The sequence below is a fragment of the Odontesthes bonariensis genome, chromosome 21 (assembly GCF_027942865.1).
Source record: "Odontesthes bonariensis isolate fOdoBon6 chromosome 21, fOdoBon6.hap1, whole genome shotgun sequence".
NCBI classification, from domain to species: domain Eukaryota; kingdom Metazoa; phylum Chordata; class Actinopteri; order Atheriniformes; family Atherinopsidae; genus Odontesthes; species Odontesthes bonariensis.
The window spans coordinates 11,494,618-11,513,019 of NC_134526.1; the positions used below are offsets into that span (position 1 = coordinate 11,494,618).

An 18,402-nucleotide genomic window follows, 5' to 3' on the forward strand; every position below is an offset into this window, starting at 1 on the left:
CAGCCCCCCTGAATTGGAATAATTCAGGAGGGCTACTTTACATCCCATCCAGTATAGAAAATGGATGGATGGGATGTAAAGTATTTTCTTTTTTTCTCCATGATGCTTCAGTAAAATGTAAAATAAGCGCCTCCTCCTGGATGTTGCTACATTTTCCAGGATCATGAGTCACATCCCTTCCTGCACATCTGATCCTTCTCAAACAAATTCAAATCGACTGCCACCGAAGATCCTGCCATTAAGATCTTATCAGGCCAAACGGACTGAAGTGATATCTGATATCTTCAAACTGTCATCATTTTTTTTTTTTTAAGCAATCAAAGGGCAGACTCAGTTTCCGGCTGAGAAATATCCAGAAGACATTGAGTTGTGATTTAAGGAAGAAAAAAAACTGCGTACTTGAAGAAACAAGAAAGGCTCTGGAGTCCGCGGAAACATTTGTCAAAGATGATGTGGTTTTTGGAATGGATTTGACATTTTGCACATCCCTCAGAAAAAAGGGAGACATGCTTTGAGGAAACAATTTTCTGTGGTACCAGGGGATCATTTTACTGTGATTTCAATAAAGATGATTGAACTGTTTGTTATCAGCACAGATGGAAGTCAGCGGCTGAACTTCCTGAATGACAATCAGATGTTATTTCAGCTGAATGTTAGGGAAGAGAGGGGCGTCAGGAAATCACAGAAAAGAAAAACTGGGATAAGAATACAAGGTATGTCCTCTCAGAAAAATGTGTTGTTTTCCAGCATGATTACATATTTACACTTTTATCACCCTACACAAAACGCAATCAGAACTAAATGAAATTAAGATGAATAAATGATGAAAAACTCAGCTTGAAGAACAGGTTTTTTGCCCATTTTTGCCATAAAAGCAGCACCACTTGCCACTGCTGTCACTAACATCCTTTGATTTATGGTAAACAAACAACACTGAGGAGGGGACTACAGATTGGCTTCATGAATAAATGAACAGATAAATGTGGGAGGTTCCATGTATAGCCGATCATCAGCAAATATTTTGTGGTATCACTGTCTATGAAAGCACATCAATAAGACATTAATATGCATTTATAAACTTTACAGATATTTACAGTCATTCATAATGCGGTGGAGAAAAAACAACAAGAGTAGTCAGGGCTCGTCTAAGCAGCCTCCTGGGAAATTGTATTAACAGACTAAACTGAAACACATGTCACCACAGCAGCATACAAGGACATTGTATTTATTTTATATAACTGTATTTCATATATATGACATTTGTAATCAGTTGTGATATGTTATAGCAATCTCCTACTAATAATGGCTGAAGTTATATGGTGGTTGTAATGTGAACTATAATCCAGGACTCTTTCAAACGTTGTTGTTAACTTGAGGAATATGACGGATATGTATCATGTGTTATTACTATTGAAGACATCTATTCTTTGGTCTAAAACTGAAGAATTGGACTGGAAATATGTGCCATCGTAATTAATACTTTCAACAAGATTGTTAGGTTGGTGATGAGAGGAGTTTTCATTATTTCTGGATTAAATGTCTAATATTAACATACTTTCATAAAAGTACATATTTCTGTATCACTTCCATGAAAAGCCACAAAACAATAAAACAGATAATTAAATCAGATCAAACTGCCACAATGTAAAGCATAAAATCAAAGTATTAAGAATTAAATATATCTATTTGATCTTATTAGGGTATTTGTCAATATTATATAAACATATATATTATATATATATATATATCATTGTTTTAGAAGTTTGCTAAAAGTTATTTCCCCTAGTCCCTTGATCGCCTGTAGAGGACAGCATACCAAAAGTTTTAATGACTGCGAACCTATAGTCAGAGAAGAAGAAACAAAGGGCGGCCTTCAACGACAGCTCAAGCTAAGTTCTTTTAGCTAAAGCGAAAAATCCCCTTCCTTATCATTCTATACCGACTTAAGGGTTGTCTGGAATAAGGAGCCATTCATGTAAGTGTCTTCATTAATAACAGTTAAATATTTCTGTATTACGTCCTCGATATCAGCCAGGAACTAAACGCCCACAGTTCGCTATTGTTTGCGGTGAGGAACTAGTTTAACTTGGACATGCCTATGCTTTGTTAGGTCCTGTCTACTTCCTAGAAACTTAGACTGTAACATCTTGTTGCCAGTTAGGTCAGTGGGTTTCAAACATCTGGACGAAAAATGTTGTATTTCCTTAGAATAATTACGTGGCTGTACAGAAATCGCTGACATTTGCTAGCAGACCCAAATGATGGCTAACAAGAAATATAGTCGATGGTCCCTAACCGCGTATAACACACGTGCGCTAAATGTCGTGCATCCATTATCGGACAGCTAACAAAACTTAAGTTGAATTGTCTGACATATTTGTCTAGACATGCCAGTTTAGCAACGAAATTCGTCATATACTAAAATGTTGCTAGGATAACTGTCTTAATAGGAAGGGCGCAACCCCCTAAAGCTAACATCAACACCTTTGAGACACTGTAAACCAGATCCTCCTCTGCTGGGCTGCCAGATTTAAAAAACAAAAAAAACAACCCAAAACAGTTGAATAAAAATAATCAACGTAACAGAATTTGTCAGAAGTTACCAATGAGAACATACAGCTGACAGCTTGATTTGGCGGGTTTATTCATTGTGACTAATAAATCATCTCAAAACACGACAAATACCTGTTTATATGTTATATATATTCCAGAATAACGTGTTTGACAACCCTACCAAAATGAACAACTTTTATTGGTATGCGGCAATATTCCTCGTTTAAAAAACAAAACAAAAAAAAAGGCAAAAGAAAAAGTGATGGTTAAAACCTTAGCGTTGTTGTCCGATAATGGACCTTTTATATTAAGATGGCCAGTTTAACATTTTCGAAAGGCCATTAACTTTGTCGTCCGGACAATGCAACATGTAATTTAGTTTAATGCTGTCGTAATAACTGACGCTACACTCTTGTGCTGTTTTTCATAACTCTTGAGCTAACAGAAACCGCTTTGCCTTATTTCCGGAACTACATGCGTGTCGTCATTTGCTATACGCGGAAGCGTGAAACTGGGTGAAGCTTCTGACAACATAAATTAGTTGGCCTGTTCACATTTAATGAAGGAGCTGTCACTGAGCCAGTGTGTCAGTCTGCTCATGTTGTTAAATGATAAAAAAATAAGTGTTTTTGTGCCATGTTTATTGTTTTTTTGTTTGTTGTTGTTGTAAAATATTTTTGTTCTACCTCTGAAGGTAAATATGATACTGTGTAATCTCAGGTGCTGTCTGAAGAGAGGACATTAACACACGCAAACATGTCCGGAGCGTGTCGGGACAGAAGGACTCGCTGGCAGGAGATTCAGAAAGGCCTGCAATTTATTCAGTAAGTGTGTGTCAGTTCACTGTTCAGTGACCATTCAATGCAAATCTGTTTCGCCATATGGAGTTTCACCTGTTAGCAAGTCAGTCCGCAGAAGATAAAATTGACATCCGTTTTGATTATTTATAGGCCACCTTTTCCTATAATACATATCTTTCAGTTGCTCGAGGCTTCTAATCGTCAAACCTGATAGTTTATAGTGAATTAGACGTTCAAACAAAGCGAGAGCTGGCCACTTAACAAGTGGACAATAGAAGAAGGCGGCATCCTACTCAGCGTTGAAAGCAGACCCTCGCGCTTTTATGATGACCGCAGTTTGAATAGTTTTCACTTCTTCGTGATGCGTCACACATCACATGATGATGTTTGGCACAAAGAGAGAAAAAAAAACAGGGTTTCGGTTTGGAGCCCTGGTTATGAGAGTTTATGGCTAGTAAAAAAATATGATACAAGATACACACATTTCTTTATTGATAATGAGCAGTAGAAAAGAAATCATGCTGTTGACCCCTTTGCCAAAACAATATTTTGGTCTACCACAAGCTCATTGTTCTGATCAGCTGTCAGACAGCTGATTACTGGCTATACTTCAGATGGATCTGTAATGTAGGATGTCACTGCTGGGCAATGCAGCATAATGTTGTATTTCTTCTTATCTGATAGTGCCCTTTGTTCGTGAAACAAAAGTGATACTTAAAATACTCCAGTGCACATCATTGCTGCGTCATGGGTTGTCAAGCTGGTTTACGATCACAAAGTTAACAATCGTGTGCTGGCTCATTGTATTTGATGATACAGACAGTAAAACCTGAAGATCCTTTTCTGATTCTGCAAATGGATCGCAGAGAGACAGCCAGACATGTTAAAAGGATTCTATTTGAACACAATTTTTCTGGTCAGTGTTGCGTGCGGTGAGTTCATTGTACGTTTAAGCAAGCAACCGGTTTTCATGTAAAGTTTTCACTAGATTTCTTTCTGTTGAGGCCAATTTTTCTCCATTTGTTGTTAGGAGAGCTCAGCATACCTCAAAGTATGATCATCTAAAATGTAGCACTCCCATATTCCAGAGCACACAGGAGGAAAAACAACTTTACATGCCAGTGGCAGCTGAACCTGAACCAGCATGAGGAAACAGCTTTTCCATCATGATGTTTAATGGCACAACCTTTTGATAGGTTTGTGCAACAAATCATTTGACCTGTTTAGCATCGCATCAGAAGATCACTAGCTGGTAGTTTGAAGCGTGGTAGTAGCTGTAGCTCTGTGATATCTGTCTTTGAATTTCTAGGCCAGTGAGTCGTAACATATGGTTGATTTTCAAAAGACATGTTGCAACATAACATCTGTAAAAGAATCACATAGAGAAATGATTGTATTTCCTTGGCATTCATTGTTATTTAGTTTGGCTCAATGGATCATTAAAGTAATGATATTCTGCATAGGAGCTAGATATACTGTCAATTTGGAAATGTTTAAAACACTTTTAATTAATTATTGATTATGGCTGATGGCTAAGTGAAGAGATTTTTTTCTGACTCTTAGGCTGTAAGCCAGTGCAGACATTACCTGGACACACTTTAACCAATTACACACACGCCTACATCTTCCTGTCCCTGTGTGTTTCAAATTCAGATTTTAACATTGCTATACATAACATAGTGATGTATGCCCCTGCAGCAAATACAATGTTCACTCACTGGTAAACCAATAAGTTAGTGAAAATGACACATAACGACCGTGTTTCTAGCTTTAAGACGTAGTTGTTGTCGGTTTAAAGAATGTGACAGAGTGGTTGGTTTAGTCACAGGGACTCTTTGTACTTGATAAGAGTTTTTGAGCTCCGAATCTTCCTAAACTTCAACCAAGGTTGTCATTACTCATTCAATTGAGTCCATTTTTTTGTTTGTTTTAGATCAACCCTTCCATTTCCAGGGAGTCAAGAGCAGTATGAGGTGAGCTTTGCAAATTTGATTATCTTTGATCTTCCATCAACCTTTCTGTTTGTTAACCTAATTAAAGGACTGGGGTTGAGTCAAATGAAAGCTGGCAAGTTTCTCAGTCCTACACAAAGTGTGCCTACAGGGAGGTGTTTTAGAGTCTAAGTGGTTTTGTTCTTCTGAACTCACAGGTGTTCATTAAGGAACTTGTATGGAATCTGTTTGGAGAAGGAAATGACGTGTTTAAAGAAGGGGAATGGAGTAAATCTATTGAGATGTACACTGAAGCACTGAGTATAGCAGAGTATGCCGACTCGGAGGACATATGCGTTCCAACAGGTTTGCTGGAAAAGCTGTATGCAAATCGGGCTGCGGCGTACCTTAATATTGTTCCGGTAAGTACGTGCTGTCCATCACACTGATAAACAGTCACTTTTAGTTCTTTCTCTCCTTGAATGCACAGTTCACATTTGCATTAGAATGACAAAAAAGTTATAGGGAACTAACAAAGTTCAAAATTAAACTTGGTTTTATTGTAGAAACATTCTGTCTAGAACTTGTGTGTTGTGGGTGTTCATCGCTTCTGTATGAAGTCCCAGAAGTTTGTTTGTATTGTGTAAAAAAAACAAATGGCACAATACCTCAGAAGGGCATATGTGTCCTCCACATTGACACATGGCCTATTTCCAGTTAGACCATCTTGTTTAGCCTGAGGACAGCCCGCACTATTTGACAGGGTGGCTTGCACAAAACTTTTCTTTTGTAGCAGGAACTTTTTTTTATTCTTAAACTAGCTTCCCACCATTAAATTCTAAATGTATCTGTATATAACTTGTTTGTTGTGCTGTTAGTTTCCCCCTCTATGACAGCACATCAGAGGAGATTTGAAATGGCTGTGTGTAGTTCTGTTGAAGCGGAAACTTTGGCTGTTGACCAAACTAAGTAATTGACTGGATAGAACAAAATGTTGATTTGAAGCCACATATTGTTACCAGTGATGTGGTATTACTTTGACAGTCCTTCCAAGTTTTCAATCTCTCAAATCTCATGTCTTTACACTAAATATGAATCTAAAGTCAGCAGTTGATCACCAGAAAGGACCAGAAACATTGGGCAATTGGTGCTGTGTCAATACTGGAAAAAAACAGTTCAATGCACTAATAAAGGTCCCTAATTAACATATTGTGGATTGGAAGAAATGTATTTTGGCAGCTGTTAAATTTTGTTTTTAGAATTAATTCAGAGTTCCCCTGAAAGCATTGTTTTAGAATTAAAATATGTACTAAGTCTTCTACGAATTAGACGATAAACTGAGTTCCAGTGGAAGAAAAACAACAACACATCATTGATTAGGAAAGATTTATGCTCTCAGAAGAAATTTCAGTTCTTTGTTCCTGTCAGCATCAGCCTGCACCAAATCCATTTGCATTGCAGGAAAAACACTTTGTCGTCTGAGGAAGACACACCCGTACCCCGCTCAAATAAACAAACACATAAAGTCAATTTATGATGAAAGAAAACGCTGAATTGAGAAGCTTTTCTAACACTTTTGTTTTCATTCGTAAGGGACTGTATGACCAAGCACTAGAAGACTGTGAAAAGGCTCTCAGGTTAAATGAGGGGAACTACAAAGCGCTGTACAGAAAAGCTAAAGCCTTGAAAGAGATGGGGAGACATCAAGAGGCCTATGAGGCTGTGGCCAAATGCTCTCTAGCAGTGCCTCAGGTAAGGACTACTTTCTGAATATGTTTTTTTTTGTCTCAAAAATAGAAGAACTATGTCATTCATGTCACCTGCGGACAGACTTCATCACTGAGCTGTGACTCAGGCATGTGAAGACGCTACATTAACCTGTTCAGACTGGATGTCCCAGACTTGTTTATCCCTTTGAAAATGCTTTTCCCTTTTAAACCTCACGTGAAGTGAGCATGTCCTGGGCATGTCGGGCATGTCCTGATTTTTAAAACTCATGACCGATGGTCATTTCCTCTAAAATGGTTTAGATGTGGGCAAAGACAACTATGGTAAAAGTTGAAGATTTAAGCTCTTTATTTCCCATTTCTAGTTTCCTCGGTGGGTAAAAGAAAAATGTTTTGGGGTTTTTTTGACAGTGACAGCTCTATGAAATTACTATTTCAAACAGTACTATGAAGCTTTTTCATGGAGTAACCTTAGACCTTTAATGGGATAAAAGATTAATTCGGCATTTAAACTTTGTAATGTAAGAAACTTCCTCCGGGTCCACGTTTGTCACAATTTTAGAATCACATTTAATTCATTCTGTACCAATAAACTACATTCTTTCTTACAAGCACTCACCTACGCATATATAAGAATTTTTAAAGCTGTGTGTTTAACAGCTAAGCTCTGCTTCACAATATCGTGATCTTTAGCATCTAAGAATCCAAAGTAACAGTAAGTGTTGTTTATTCAATGTTGTTTGTACTAAGTTAAATGTAGCTGATGAGAATAACGCTTTTAAATCAGAAAGTCAGGCTTACTTCCTCTGAAAAATTCTGCAGAATATCAAAAATGCATTCCAGTGATTCCCACCAAAACAAAAAAATAACTCTTATTTATGTCCTTGGAAGCTTTTGTTCATCTCCTCATCCTGAGGCTCTTAACAGTCGGAATATACAGTGCAACACTGTGGTCATAACGAACCAATGTGGGGTCGAGGGACAGAAAGTCATGCTTTACATGAGAGTAAAGTTTTTTTTTATATAATTCTATACTTTAATGTGCTACGGTTCTGACGAAAGTCTAAAATTCAGACAATCTATTTGACGACGGTGTGAGTGAGTGGCTCCACTGTGAATGATCCGGTGTGTGTTTTAAAGAGTGGAGGGTTGATGGAACTTTTGTGTGAGAGAGAAACGGGGCTGAATCAGAGCGCCGCATGCCCCTCTGTAGAAGTAGATTTCAATGTTTGGATAGTAGAAACCAGGGCTCTGAACCGGTTCAAGGAACGAAAACGAAAACCGAACACGAACGGAATTTTACGAGGAACGAAAACAAAATGGTCTTCAACTGTTCCGGAACAGAAACGTTATTCTGAAATCCACAAAACCGGTTAATAACTGTTTTTCGTCGGGACGAATGAAACCCTTGTTTCAATCGTCACCCACGCCTTAATGCTGGGTCAAAATAAAACAGGAGGATCCACTATAAATTCTGCAACAGGGCTCAAGTAAGTAGCCTAAAGTAATAATAATAGAATAAGTGAATTAGATGAAATATAGTCTTCAGAATGGCAGAAAAAAAGCTAAACAGAAATTTGGATCTCGCGCATTGGCGCACGTGTTTCATTCGTCCCGGCTCTCTCCCACTTATACAGAAATGTTTTTGATAAGAAATGATTTATCATAGAATAGGCCTATAGGCTACAGTAAGCTATGTGGGATGGATAGCCCATCTGAATGTTTTTGGATGCTGCCGGTGATTTATTATTTTTGGGCATAGAGCTACGGTGTAAATCAAGGGCAAATACTAATGAGTACGTCTATTCTAAGGTAAAGTCCACACACGTAGACTTGATAGGCCCGCCAAACACTGCCGGAACGATAAGAACGAACCATATTTTACGTTCCGAACCGGTTCAGGAACGATATGTTGGTGGCGGAACCCAAGAACGAAAACGTTAAACATGCCTGAACCGTTCGGAACGGAACGATTGAAAAATAATTTTGTTTTCAAGCCCTGGTAGAAACTAAACGTGCACGTGGGTTGCTCAATCTATTTGGCGGCCATAAATAGATCTGGATGATCCGCCCGAGTATTGACATCATGTGGGAAACACTCCATTGACATTCTGATAACTGCATTTACTACAGTTTGGGCAGCACGAGATATACAGAGTTATTTTAACACCATCTTTTGTTTTGGCTGACCAGGATTCCAACGTCACACAGCTGACGCAGGACCTTGCCAAAATTTTGGGGTTGAAAATCCGTAAAGCGTATGTGAGAAGTAAGGTATGTATTATGTATCGAACTGCAACAAGTGAGAAGCATTATTAAACCCTGGAAGTCGTCTTCTACGTGTTCTAGTTGATGTTGTGACAAATTTAAATCTACACGTTCAGATTTGTTGCTTTTCAAAAATGAAGAAATGCTCTTATAACTGATGGCTGCCTTAACTTTACAGTGAGGACAGTAAGTTATTCCTTTTTTCTTTTCTGAAAAGCCTGCCTTGAATGTTATGCGGGGATCAAGTTATCAAGATGCACCAGGTGACAAAGTAAGCAACATTGCCTACACAACAAAATGTATCGCAAATGTATTGAATGTAAGAATTATTGATCAGTGATGATTCTTTATTTCCAGTTTTCTCATGGCTCAGCTTCAGTTGAAGATATAGAAATCGGTAGGTTTTAATCTTTAAGAAACTTTGTCCTTCTAAGGGTTGCTGGGCGTAAGCCTCTCATCTTGTTTTTCTGTGTTTTAGAAGTGCCTCAGTTGAGCCAGGATAGCAGTGTTTTGGCTCCAGCTCCAATCCAATCTCCAGTGGCAGTGCACTCGCCTCTAAACGACTCAGTGGTGGATGAACTTCCTCATAGCAACAGCATCTTATCTGGAACCCTGTCTGAGCCCCCGGGCTTCGAGTCTGTCCCTCTGTCTGTGTCCGCACCCACGTCTGTCTCACGTCCCGTGCTCACATATGTAAACGGGTGCCGAACCAGCAAGCCTGGCCCAATTCTTGAACCTTGTCAAGATTTCGATGCGGATATCATTGGGGACGACCTAGATGATTTACTGGACCAAGCCGGCCCGGAATCAGCCATGGTTAGTGAGCAGATGTAACCAGAGCGGCTCAGAAGGAAGTGAGTTTACACCTGAGCAGAAGTGTAATCTATCCTTCTCTCTTCCACCAGGACATTCCCACTGTGAAAGGGCCTCTTCCTTTGCCAACCAGTATTGCCTCGGGCAGTTCAATGTCCAGTCCATTCCTGATGCCATCGCACATAAACCCATTTCTACACAGTGGTTCCCAGCAGTGCACTGTAACACTGCCACCTCTGTATCACAAATCGGGGTCTCGTACTTATTTTGGTATGGACACTTTTGACCCTATGCCCCCACCACTGGACTCTTTGGATAGTCTCAACATATCAGACTATAAAACAGGTAAGTTACTCTCTCCTCCATGGATGGTCATGTAGCCGGACTTTGATTCAGATCAACATTAGTGGAGATAAAACTCCCAATATCACATGGAATGAGTTCTTTCTTTTGTTTCTTCCCACTGCCAAAACTTCAGATTATGCACAGAGTCCCTTCATTCCACAGGTAATTGCTCCTTTTATTTATTTTTTATTCGACCAATAATGTTAAGCTACTGATGGCTTAGACTTAGTTTCAGTCTCTTTTTGTGGTTTCTCAAATGCAGATCAACAATAATGATGCCCCAATGGGGATGGCAGTGGGTATGCCTGATGTGAAGGGTCCCCCTGCTGCTGTGGATTTAGCAAAGAACCCCTTAGCTGAAACACATGAATTCAAACAAGCCTGCTCAATGTGCTACGTCAAAACTGGTGAGGAATATCTGTGGACGTTCAGTCATTTGTTTGCCTACTCCTTGCTCTGCAGCGGGCTGGAACTGGTTGTCGCCTTAAGACCAGGAAGAGGTGCTCGATGTAAAATGTTTTTTCGTATCCACAGGACCTGGAGTGTTGGATTACACACTTCATACAGAAGAGCATAAATGCAAAAAGGATGTATTACTCGGCAGAATCAAGCATTCACCCGACAAAACATGGAAGCTCATTCGACCCAGACCAACAAAAACACAATATGTGGGACCTTATTACATTTGCAAAGGTGACTTCTTTACCCTAAATGTGTACATTCTTTAAAAAGATATTGTTCCTTTTTTCATTATGGAGTGTATGTACTATTAAATATTAAAAATCAAAATGATGCTTATTTTAAATTTTCTTTGTCAGTGGAATAGAATGTCGGTTCCATAAGCGTTTTTTTTTTTTTTTTTTTTTTCTTAAATCATGACGTGTATAGCCTGTGGTTTTCCATTCTGATTCAAAACACATATTCTGCACTAAAAGAGCTGTTACAGCACATTTTGTCTTTTTTTTTTTTTTTTTTTCCCCCGACTTGAAATCTTTTCTCTCTAGCCTTGTTTGGACTCAGAGCAAATACTAAAATGTGGCCTTACCTGTTTCAGAGGTGGCTGTTGGGAAAGATTGCCTCTACCCTGGCCACTGCACATTTGCATACTGCCAGGAGGAGATTGATGTCTGGACTCTGGAGCGGAAAGGGTTTATCTCCAGAGAATTGCTTTTTGATCCTTTCGGGCCAAATTCTAACGTCATGCTGACTGTCCCAAAGATCTTGCAGGAGCATCGTGGAATATTCATGTTTCTCTGTGGGGTGAGTATTTTAGGCGCTTTACCCAAGCTACTCTGACGGTGTGCCGTGAAAGTGCAAGTTGCAGTTTTAACTTTAACTCCTTCAAAAAAAAAAGAGCTGCGTGGGAGGTAAGACTCCTTTCCTCTCCCCAATTATAAATTTGAAATAAAAAAGCAGTCATATGGACCCACATATATCAGCAGTTGCTTTCCTTTTAACGTTTATTGACTGCAGACACCTTCAGATCTCGCTCTGTCTGCATTCAGTTTGGCCTTTATCAAGTGGGTCTGCAGCCCAGACTGATGCCAGAGGATTCAAGCTGCATTTCAAGGATATTCCACTACACCACCCCCGAAAAGCCCTTTGCCACGTCTTTATGTTTGGGATCAGTGTGGTGAATGGGGGAAAATATGAGCTGCATCATTTGTCTGAGCTCAGAGAATGCCCCTGCATTCATCACGGTGCTTTCTTGACAGTGTATTCATCAGTAAATGCCAGTTCACAGGGGTGGGCGATTTTGCTGATCTTGATACGTTGTGACGTTATTGGCTACACTCACAGGACATACTATTTAGTTTTGAGCTTTAACTCGTTTTGTCGGAGAACAAACAGCATCTAGTAGCACAACGTTGTGACTGAATGTGTCGCTTCTACTGCTGCTGGTCGTGCAAATCAACTACATGAGCGCGATCTCTTCAGTGGCTCATTAAACTACAACTTCCTGTAAGATTCAGAGATAATGCAAGTCTGTTTAACTTTGTGTTTTCTTTGTATGTAAATGACTTCATTAACTCATTTAGCCCGATGTGTGCTGCTTTTATGCTGTCAGTGCTGGAAGGGCTATCATAATTGCTTTAAAGAGGAAACGGTTCCTTTCTGGGCGTTTTTTGGAAACCACCTCAACTCTGTCTGTGAAGCATAAAACCATCAGCAATCATGTTGGTCCCCATGAGTAAAGCATTCGAATTAGATAAGTTATTCCCCTTTTCCCCTCGCCGTTGCCTCCTTAATAACTACCAGTTTGTTTTGCGTGTTCTTGTGAAATGTGCCTTAGCCTTTCTGTTAAGGCCTCATTACTGTTGGTTTGCACCTAAGACTTAGGCGCCGTTTACACATACCCGGGTATTTTGAAAAACGCATATTTTCTAACCTTCGTTTGCAAAAAAAACTAGGTGCACACAGCCCCGTTTTTAAAAAAAACCACGTCTACATTGATCCGGAGAAATACGCTATCAGGAGCTGTTAAATTACGCCAAGCCTGACGGTGGCAGTGTTAGAACAATGAGAATTCCACACAAGCCAATCAGAAGCCTAATAGAGAACCGCCGACAGGAAGAACTTCCGGATCCTTTTCAAGAAGAAAATATGGCGCCAGGCTCATGTGTGTGGACTGATAGCGAGACTGAGCTACTTTTACACGTTGCGCTGGACTATAAAACTGCTAAAGCCGTGAAAAATGTCTTTGTTGTTCAATACATTGTATGACTGTAATTTTCAAAATCACACAAGCGAGTATAGCTCTCAACAACAGAAATGCTGCTAGTACCTCCATGCTTGCTAGATAAACAATGGACGGAGAGAAAGGCGTTCTCACGCTAGCATTCTGCCAACATGGCGGATAGGGGCGGGGTCTCTTTCAACCAGTTTACACACAAACGCTAAACGGAGTTTTTAAAAAATCTCCACTTTTGCCGGAGTCTTTTTTTAGCTTCGTTTTCGGAGGAAAAAACTCCGTTTGTGTATAAACGAAAGGCACAAACGAAGGGAAAGGTCTTCGTTTTTCAAAATACCCGGGTATGTGTAAACGGCACCTTAAACTGTGAGCTTGTCAAAACTACACACTATTGCTAAAAGAAATGTGTAACAGCCAAATATGGCTTTGCCTTTTAAACTTATTGAAGTTTGGACACTTCTTAAAAAAGTTCTAGATCTCACACAGCTGCCAGCCTGTATGGTTTCAGTGCAGATAAAGCAAGATAAATATCTTAACCAAACTGGACTGTAGCACTGCTCAAACATGCTATTGTAATAATAATGCTGAACCAACAGCATTTGTCATTGCAGGGTGAGGAGAAAGACACACTAAGCTCATGCTAAATGGATTTTTCCCTCAGGCTTATTTTTCTTCCAGGAAACATTATGCGGTTTTTAAAACAGCAGGCGGTTATTACAGAATAAGTGATTTGTCATTCATCAGAACCGATATAACGAAATAAGGCAAAAGATAAAAGAAATAAAATCTGCATTCATTTGCATTGTCAACCTAACATCAAGTTACATCTTCAATATAATGATGAAACTACTGCTGTGGCAGTTAAATCATGTGGCGGTGTGTCTGACCAACCCTTGCTATGAATGTCCACCATGTGTTTTTCTTTTGTCATCACGATTGGACATGGTCAGTGCCTATTTTCTACATTTCAATACATGTTTTCTCATGCAGGTGTGCTTTGACCACAAGCCCAGAATAATCAGCAAAACCAACAAAGATGACCCTTCACTTTGTTCTCATCCGGTGACAAAGCATGACTTTGAGGAACATAAGTGAGTCAGCCTGCATTTAATCAGTTACTACTTTTACCGTAACGCTTATTAGGAATGTTCTGGTCGTACTTGAAATTGGAGGAAAAAACTTATGATTTGAATTGGGACTTTTATGGTCCCGTTTGTCTTTTAGGTGCCTGGTCCACATTTTGAAGGACAATACTGTCCGCTATTCAAAAATCAGACCTTTGAGTCCCCAGAGCCAGCTGGACCTTTGTCGCCATGAGGTCCGGTACGGCTGTGTGAGAGAGGATGACTGCTTCTATGCCCACAGCCTCATCGAGCTGAAAGTCTGGATGATGCAGCACGAGCTCTGTAAGACTGCGTCACCACCAGACCAGATCTGAAATGGGGTTGTTCCCAAATGCTTTTTAATTTCCCTGTGGACTGTTATTATTAGACATTATTAGATTTTCCTTCCTGTTTTCTTCATCATGCAGGTATCACTCATGAAAGTATTGTCCAAGAGGCAAAAAAGTTTTGGAATGCGACAGCTTCATTGCAAGGAGCTCAGGTAAGATGTACCATCACTGCCATCCCAGTATATCACTCACTGATTGCTTAAATGTACCTTTTTTTTTTTTTTTCTTAGTTGGATTATAATAGCCCATGTAAGTTTATATTCAAATTCTAACCTTGAGAACCTGTCAGCAGCTTTCCAGTGTCCAGAGGAGATTTGGTCCTCCAAATCTGAAGATGATGTTTGTTTGTAGCCAGTGCTGGAGAAATGGCCAACTCAGCGATGCTGACAAAAACAAGAAGTATTGCTCAGCCAAGGCGAGGCATACGTGAGTATTTGGATATCTTTTTGAATATGTGAAATGTTTTTTTAAAACGATTATTGGCCGCTAAGTCAGTGTGCGACTTTCTGTCTTAGGTGGGCAAAAGACAGGCGGGTGGTGCTTGTAAGTTCCCATGAAAGGAAAAAGTGGACAACAGTACGACCACTTCCAACCAAAAAACCCATCCCATCTCAATTTGAGGTACACGTCCAACATTTTAACGTCCCGGTAATATCAAACATTTTTTTCCTTCTGTAACCAATTGTTTTTCGGCCTGTTTTAGATTTGCATGCATGTGATGGCCGGCAAGAAGTGTCAGTACATTGGAAATTGCACATTTGCTCACAGCATAGAAGAAAGAGACCTTTGGACCTACATGAAGGAAAACAACAGTGAGTTTGAGATTTGTTCTCTTGCACGGTGGAATTTCATTTGTAGCTGATGCGGTGCACTCATTTTATACCCATATCTAGTTCCAGATATGGATCAGCTTTACGAACAGTGGCTGCAGTCTCAGAAGCCTGGCTGGGGTGAGGAGACATTCAATAACTCTGTCAGGGAGAACGGCAAACAGATTCACATGCCAACAGACTATGCTGAGGAAGTGGTGAGTTGAGAGGCTGGCAAATATGCCCCTCTTCAGCACGGTTACACACACAGGAGCCATGTTTGTGAATTTAATGTCAAATGTAGGACAAAGAACTGACGGCTGACTTGGCTTGCTCTGAAATTTACTTCCACAGTTTGTTGGCTCATAAATGATTCTGATTCATTAGCATTCATTTGCTTTTTTAGGCTGGCAATCATTGTTGGCTGTGTGGTAAAAACTGCAACAGTGAGAAGCAGTGGCAGCAGCATATCACGTCAGAAAAACACAAAGACAGAGTTTTCAACTCTGAGGATGATCAGAACTGCTGGCAGTACAGATTTCCCACAGGCACTTTCAAAGTTTGTGAGAGGTAAGCTTATCAGACACTACAAATGGTCTTTTCAGTAGTTTTTCTCTTTTTTTGGATGCTTCATGTTTGATCTCATGCCTTCACAGATTCCTCAAAAGCACATGCACGGAGGATGACTTGTGTAAGCTGGCACACGGGCCGCAGGAGCTCAAGGAGTGGATGGAGCGCAGGGAATTCCTTTTGATGAAACTTGCCAAAGCCAGAAAAGATCATCTTATAGCACCAAACGACAATGACTTTGGAAAATACAGTTTTCTCCTTAAAGACATTAAATAACAATGTGGCGACAATAATTCGTGCTCTGTTGCAAATAACGCAGTATTCGGTCTCGAGTCGGGTCATTCTTAAGGACCTCTGCTGAGCACAGGAAGTAGCCTGATCACAGCATGATTTTAAAGGAGGGCACACAGGACCGTCCCTCTGATTGGTGGCTGGTTTTCTCTGGTCCAAACTACAGAGCGTTATCATTATTAGCAAATATTCAGTGTGCAACACTGGGAAGTTTTGCATCGTTCAGTACAACACCTGATAAAGATAATGAAAATAGCATGTGTAAAACCCTGATCAGAGACATGTTCAGATACTCAACAGTTGACAAAAAAAACCCCCAGCAATTTCTTTTCACAAACAGTTTGTATATGTTAATGACCTTTCCCATTTTAAGTATGAAATTACTTGAATTGAGAGTTCGGTTGACATCCTTTTGTTTTAATCAGTCAATATAGGTCATTCTCACTTTCGTTTATCTAATAGTGTTACCAGTGTAATGGGCACCCAACCAAATAAAGCTTCTTTTCTTTTTCTAAATCTATTAAAACCACTTTGTTTTATTAGATGTGTTTAGAATTCAACTTTAACATAAAGGCAGCTCTCAGTTCACACGGAAACACCACATCTGGTTTAAATAAGTCACTGTCTATTATTTCCTATTTCCCTTATGTACATAACTAAAACCATTTTCCTAAGACAACGCATGTTTGAACAATGAACCCGAACTCCCAACAACCATGCAGCAGCTCCACCTCCTCCATACAAAAAGCAGGAGCCACGCAGATGACACAGGCTTGGCATCCAGGAAGATCTGGTGTACGGTCCTTTGAGGTAGTCTCGGTGCTAAATCGCTGCGACGTGAGCAGCACCTCCACCTGCAGCTCCACCTTCAGGCCAGCAGCTGCTGCAGGTCCTCCACCTCCAGCTTCCACATTCTCCTGTGAAGTACAGCGAGCACAGAGAGGTCCGCCATCTTTACTGCACGGATGACTGGCTCGGGAGAGACGGACTGGATGACTCCCATCACCATGACGTAGTTGCCTACAACAACAACAACAACAGCAGCAGCAGCAGCGATGGTCAGTTTTTCAGAGACGGGGTGGAGGAGCAGAGGTGTGGCTGAGATGTTCCTAAGCAGTCACTCATTTTAAGCTTCATGCTTCTTCAGCTGAACAATCTGACATTCTCGTCGCCATCTTTTGAGTGATCAGGTCAATTCACCAGGAATTTCATGAATAATAACTTGATCTCCACATCAGAACTATAGCAATGCCTCAAAAGCATTGTCAGGCTTGTAAATTTGCTCTGTTATTCCATTTGTACTGCTGGTAACAAGACCAAGAGACACTAAAATCGATTGTGGTTGCACTAAAAATAATTCTAGGGCTCCTGCTTTTGTGTTCAGACAATCAGCGAAAAAGGCACATGTTCTTGAATGCCAAAACTCTTTCTACAAGTCAAACCTTCAGCAACAGGCATTTGAATAAGGAATTTCTTTGCAAGAATTTGACTCCCAAGACAATAATATAAATCTATTTTACAAATTTGTAAAAAGGTAGAATAACGATTTGAATTATTATCAACAACCTAATGTTGAATTACTCAAGCTGAAATTGCATTTCCTGGGTCTTTGTGGATTTGTAGACTTTCTTGAAAGATTAATCGATTGACTGATCAAGTCAAAGCCCTAATATGAAGCTTTGTGAGTTGTATAGTAGAAAACAAAAACTTTAAATGTGTGGATGTTTTTACCTTCGGCCAAACACGGTTTCCCTCTGGGGATGTTGTTAACCCCCTGAACAGTAAAAGTTCCCGTCTCATCCATCAGCAGCACGGTGTTTCTCTCCAGCTGGACTTCCAGTACTGTCCCCTGCATCCACACCAGTGATACCCGCAGAGAGCGACCCCGGCCGGCTGTGATGACACATCCTTCCCCGCTGTTAGCGGCGCCCCGGCTCCCTGCCGCCCTCAGCTGACCGGACAACACTTTTACAGGCGGCGGACGTTTCCGGTCAGCGTCTGCTTTATCAACTTTGGACATTACCGACGGTAATGAGCGTTACAGACTTCACACAATGGACGCTGTCATCTCACGCGACCCGCCAACTTTTCAGTCTGGAACGGAAGTTGCGTGCGTTGGGTTTCCGGGAGCACCAATGTCCGGTCCAGGA

At 40.3% G+C, this 18,402-nt stretch overlaps 2 protein-coding genes across 4 annotated transcripts; one reads left to right on the forward strand and one right to left on the reverse strand.

Moving 5' to 3' along the window:
• The first annotated feature begins 1,852 nt into the window (after positions 1–1,852).
• Positions 1,853–17,746, forward strand: zc3h7a (zinc finger CCCH-type containing 7A). 3 transcript variants are annotated; one of them, XM_075455061.1, is made up of 23 exons: positions 1,853–1,975; positions 3,274–3,377; positions 5,287–5,326; positions 5,503–5,706; positions 6,878–7,036; positions 9,205–9,285; positions 9,497–9,550; positions 9,637–9,676; positions 9,758–10,095; positions 10,185–10,437; positions 10,571–10,599; positions 10,700–10,844; positions 10,972–11,130; positions 11,492–11,697; positions 14,120–14,220; positions 14,354–14,535; positions 14,661–14,734; positions 14,875–15,008; positions 15,098–15,203; positions 15,286–15,394; positions 15,476–15,609; positions 15,798–15,961; positions 16,048–17,745. In XM_075455061.1, the coding sequence occupies exons 2-23, from the start codon at positions 3,310–3,312 to the stop codon at positions 16,235–16,237; spliced, it is 2,970 nt and encodes a 989-aa protein (XP_075311176.1). In that variant the 5' UTR covers positions 1,853–1,975; positions 3,274–3,309; the 3' UTR covers positions 16,238–17,745. The 3 variants fall into 3 exon arrangements, with proteins under 3 accessions (XP_075311176.1, XP_075311178.1, XP_075311177.1); XM_075455063.1 differs by lacking the exon at positions 1,853–1,975 and adding an exon at positions 4,442–4,549 and having other exon boundaries at positions 3,288–3,377; positions 16,048–17,746; XM_075455062.1 differs by lacking the exons at positions 1,853–1,975; positions 3,274–3,377 and adding exons at positions 4,211–4,285; positions 4,442–4,549 and having other exon boundaries at positions 16,048–17,746.
• Positions 16,225–18,339, reverse strand: rmi2 (RecQ mediated genome instability 2). The gene is made up of 2 exons (XM_075455065.1): positions 17,984–18,339; positions 16,225–17,272 (listed from the first exon to the last, which is right to left on the reverse strand). Exons 1-2 carry the CDS (start codon positions 18,270–18,272, stop codon positions 17,121–17,123), a joined length of 441 nt encoding a protein of 146 aa, XP_075311180.1. The 5' UTR covers positions 18,273–18,339; the 3' UTR covers positions 16,225–17,120.
• Between the last annotated feature and the right edge of the window lie 63 nt (positions 18,340–18,402).

Bases quoted from the DNA above. Each gene is read 5' to 3' on its own strand.
- rmi2 (XM_075455065.1), bottom strand. From the start codon at position 18,272: ATGTCCAAAGTTGATAAAGCAGACGCTGACCGGAAACGTCCGCCGCCT. The intron at 17,273-17,983 runs GTAAAAACATCC...TTGTTGTTGTAG, and splicing joins GAAACCGTGTTTGGCCGAAG to GCAACTACGTCATGGTGATG.
- zc3h7a (XM_075455061.1), top strand. From the start codon at position 3,310: ATGTCCGGAGCGTGTCGGGACAGAAGGACTCGCTGGCAGGAGATTCAG. The intron at 9,677-9,757 runs GTAGGTTTTAAT...TCTGTGTTTTAG, and splicing joins AGTTGAAGATATAGAAATCG to AAGTGCCTCAGTTGAGCCAG. The intron at 15,610-15,797 runs GTGAGTTGAGAG...TTGCTTTTTTAG, and splicing joins CAGACTATGCTGAGGAAGTG to GCTGGCAATCATTGTTGGCT.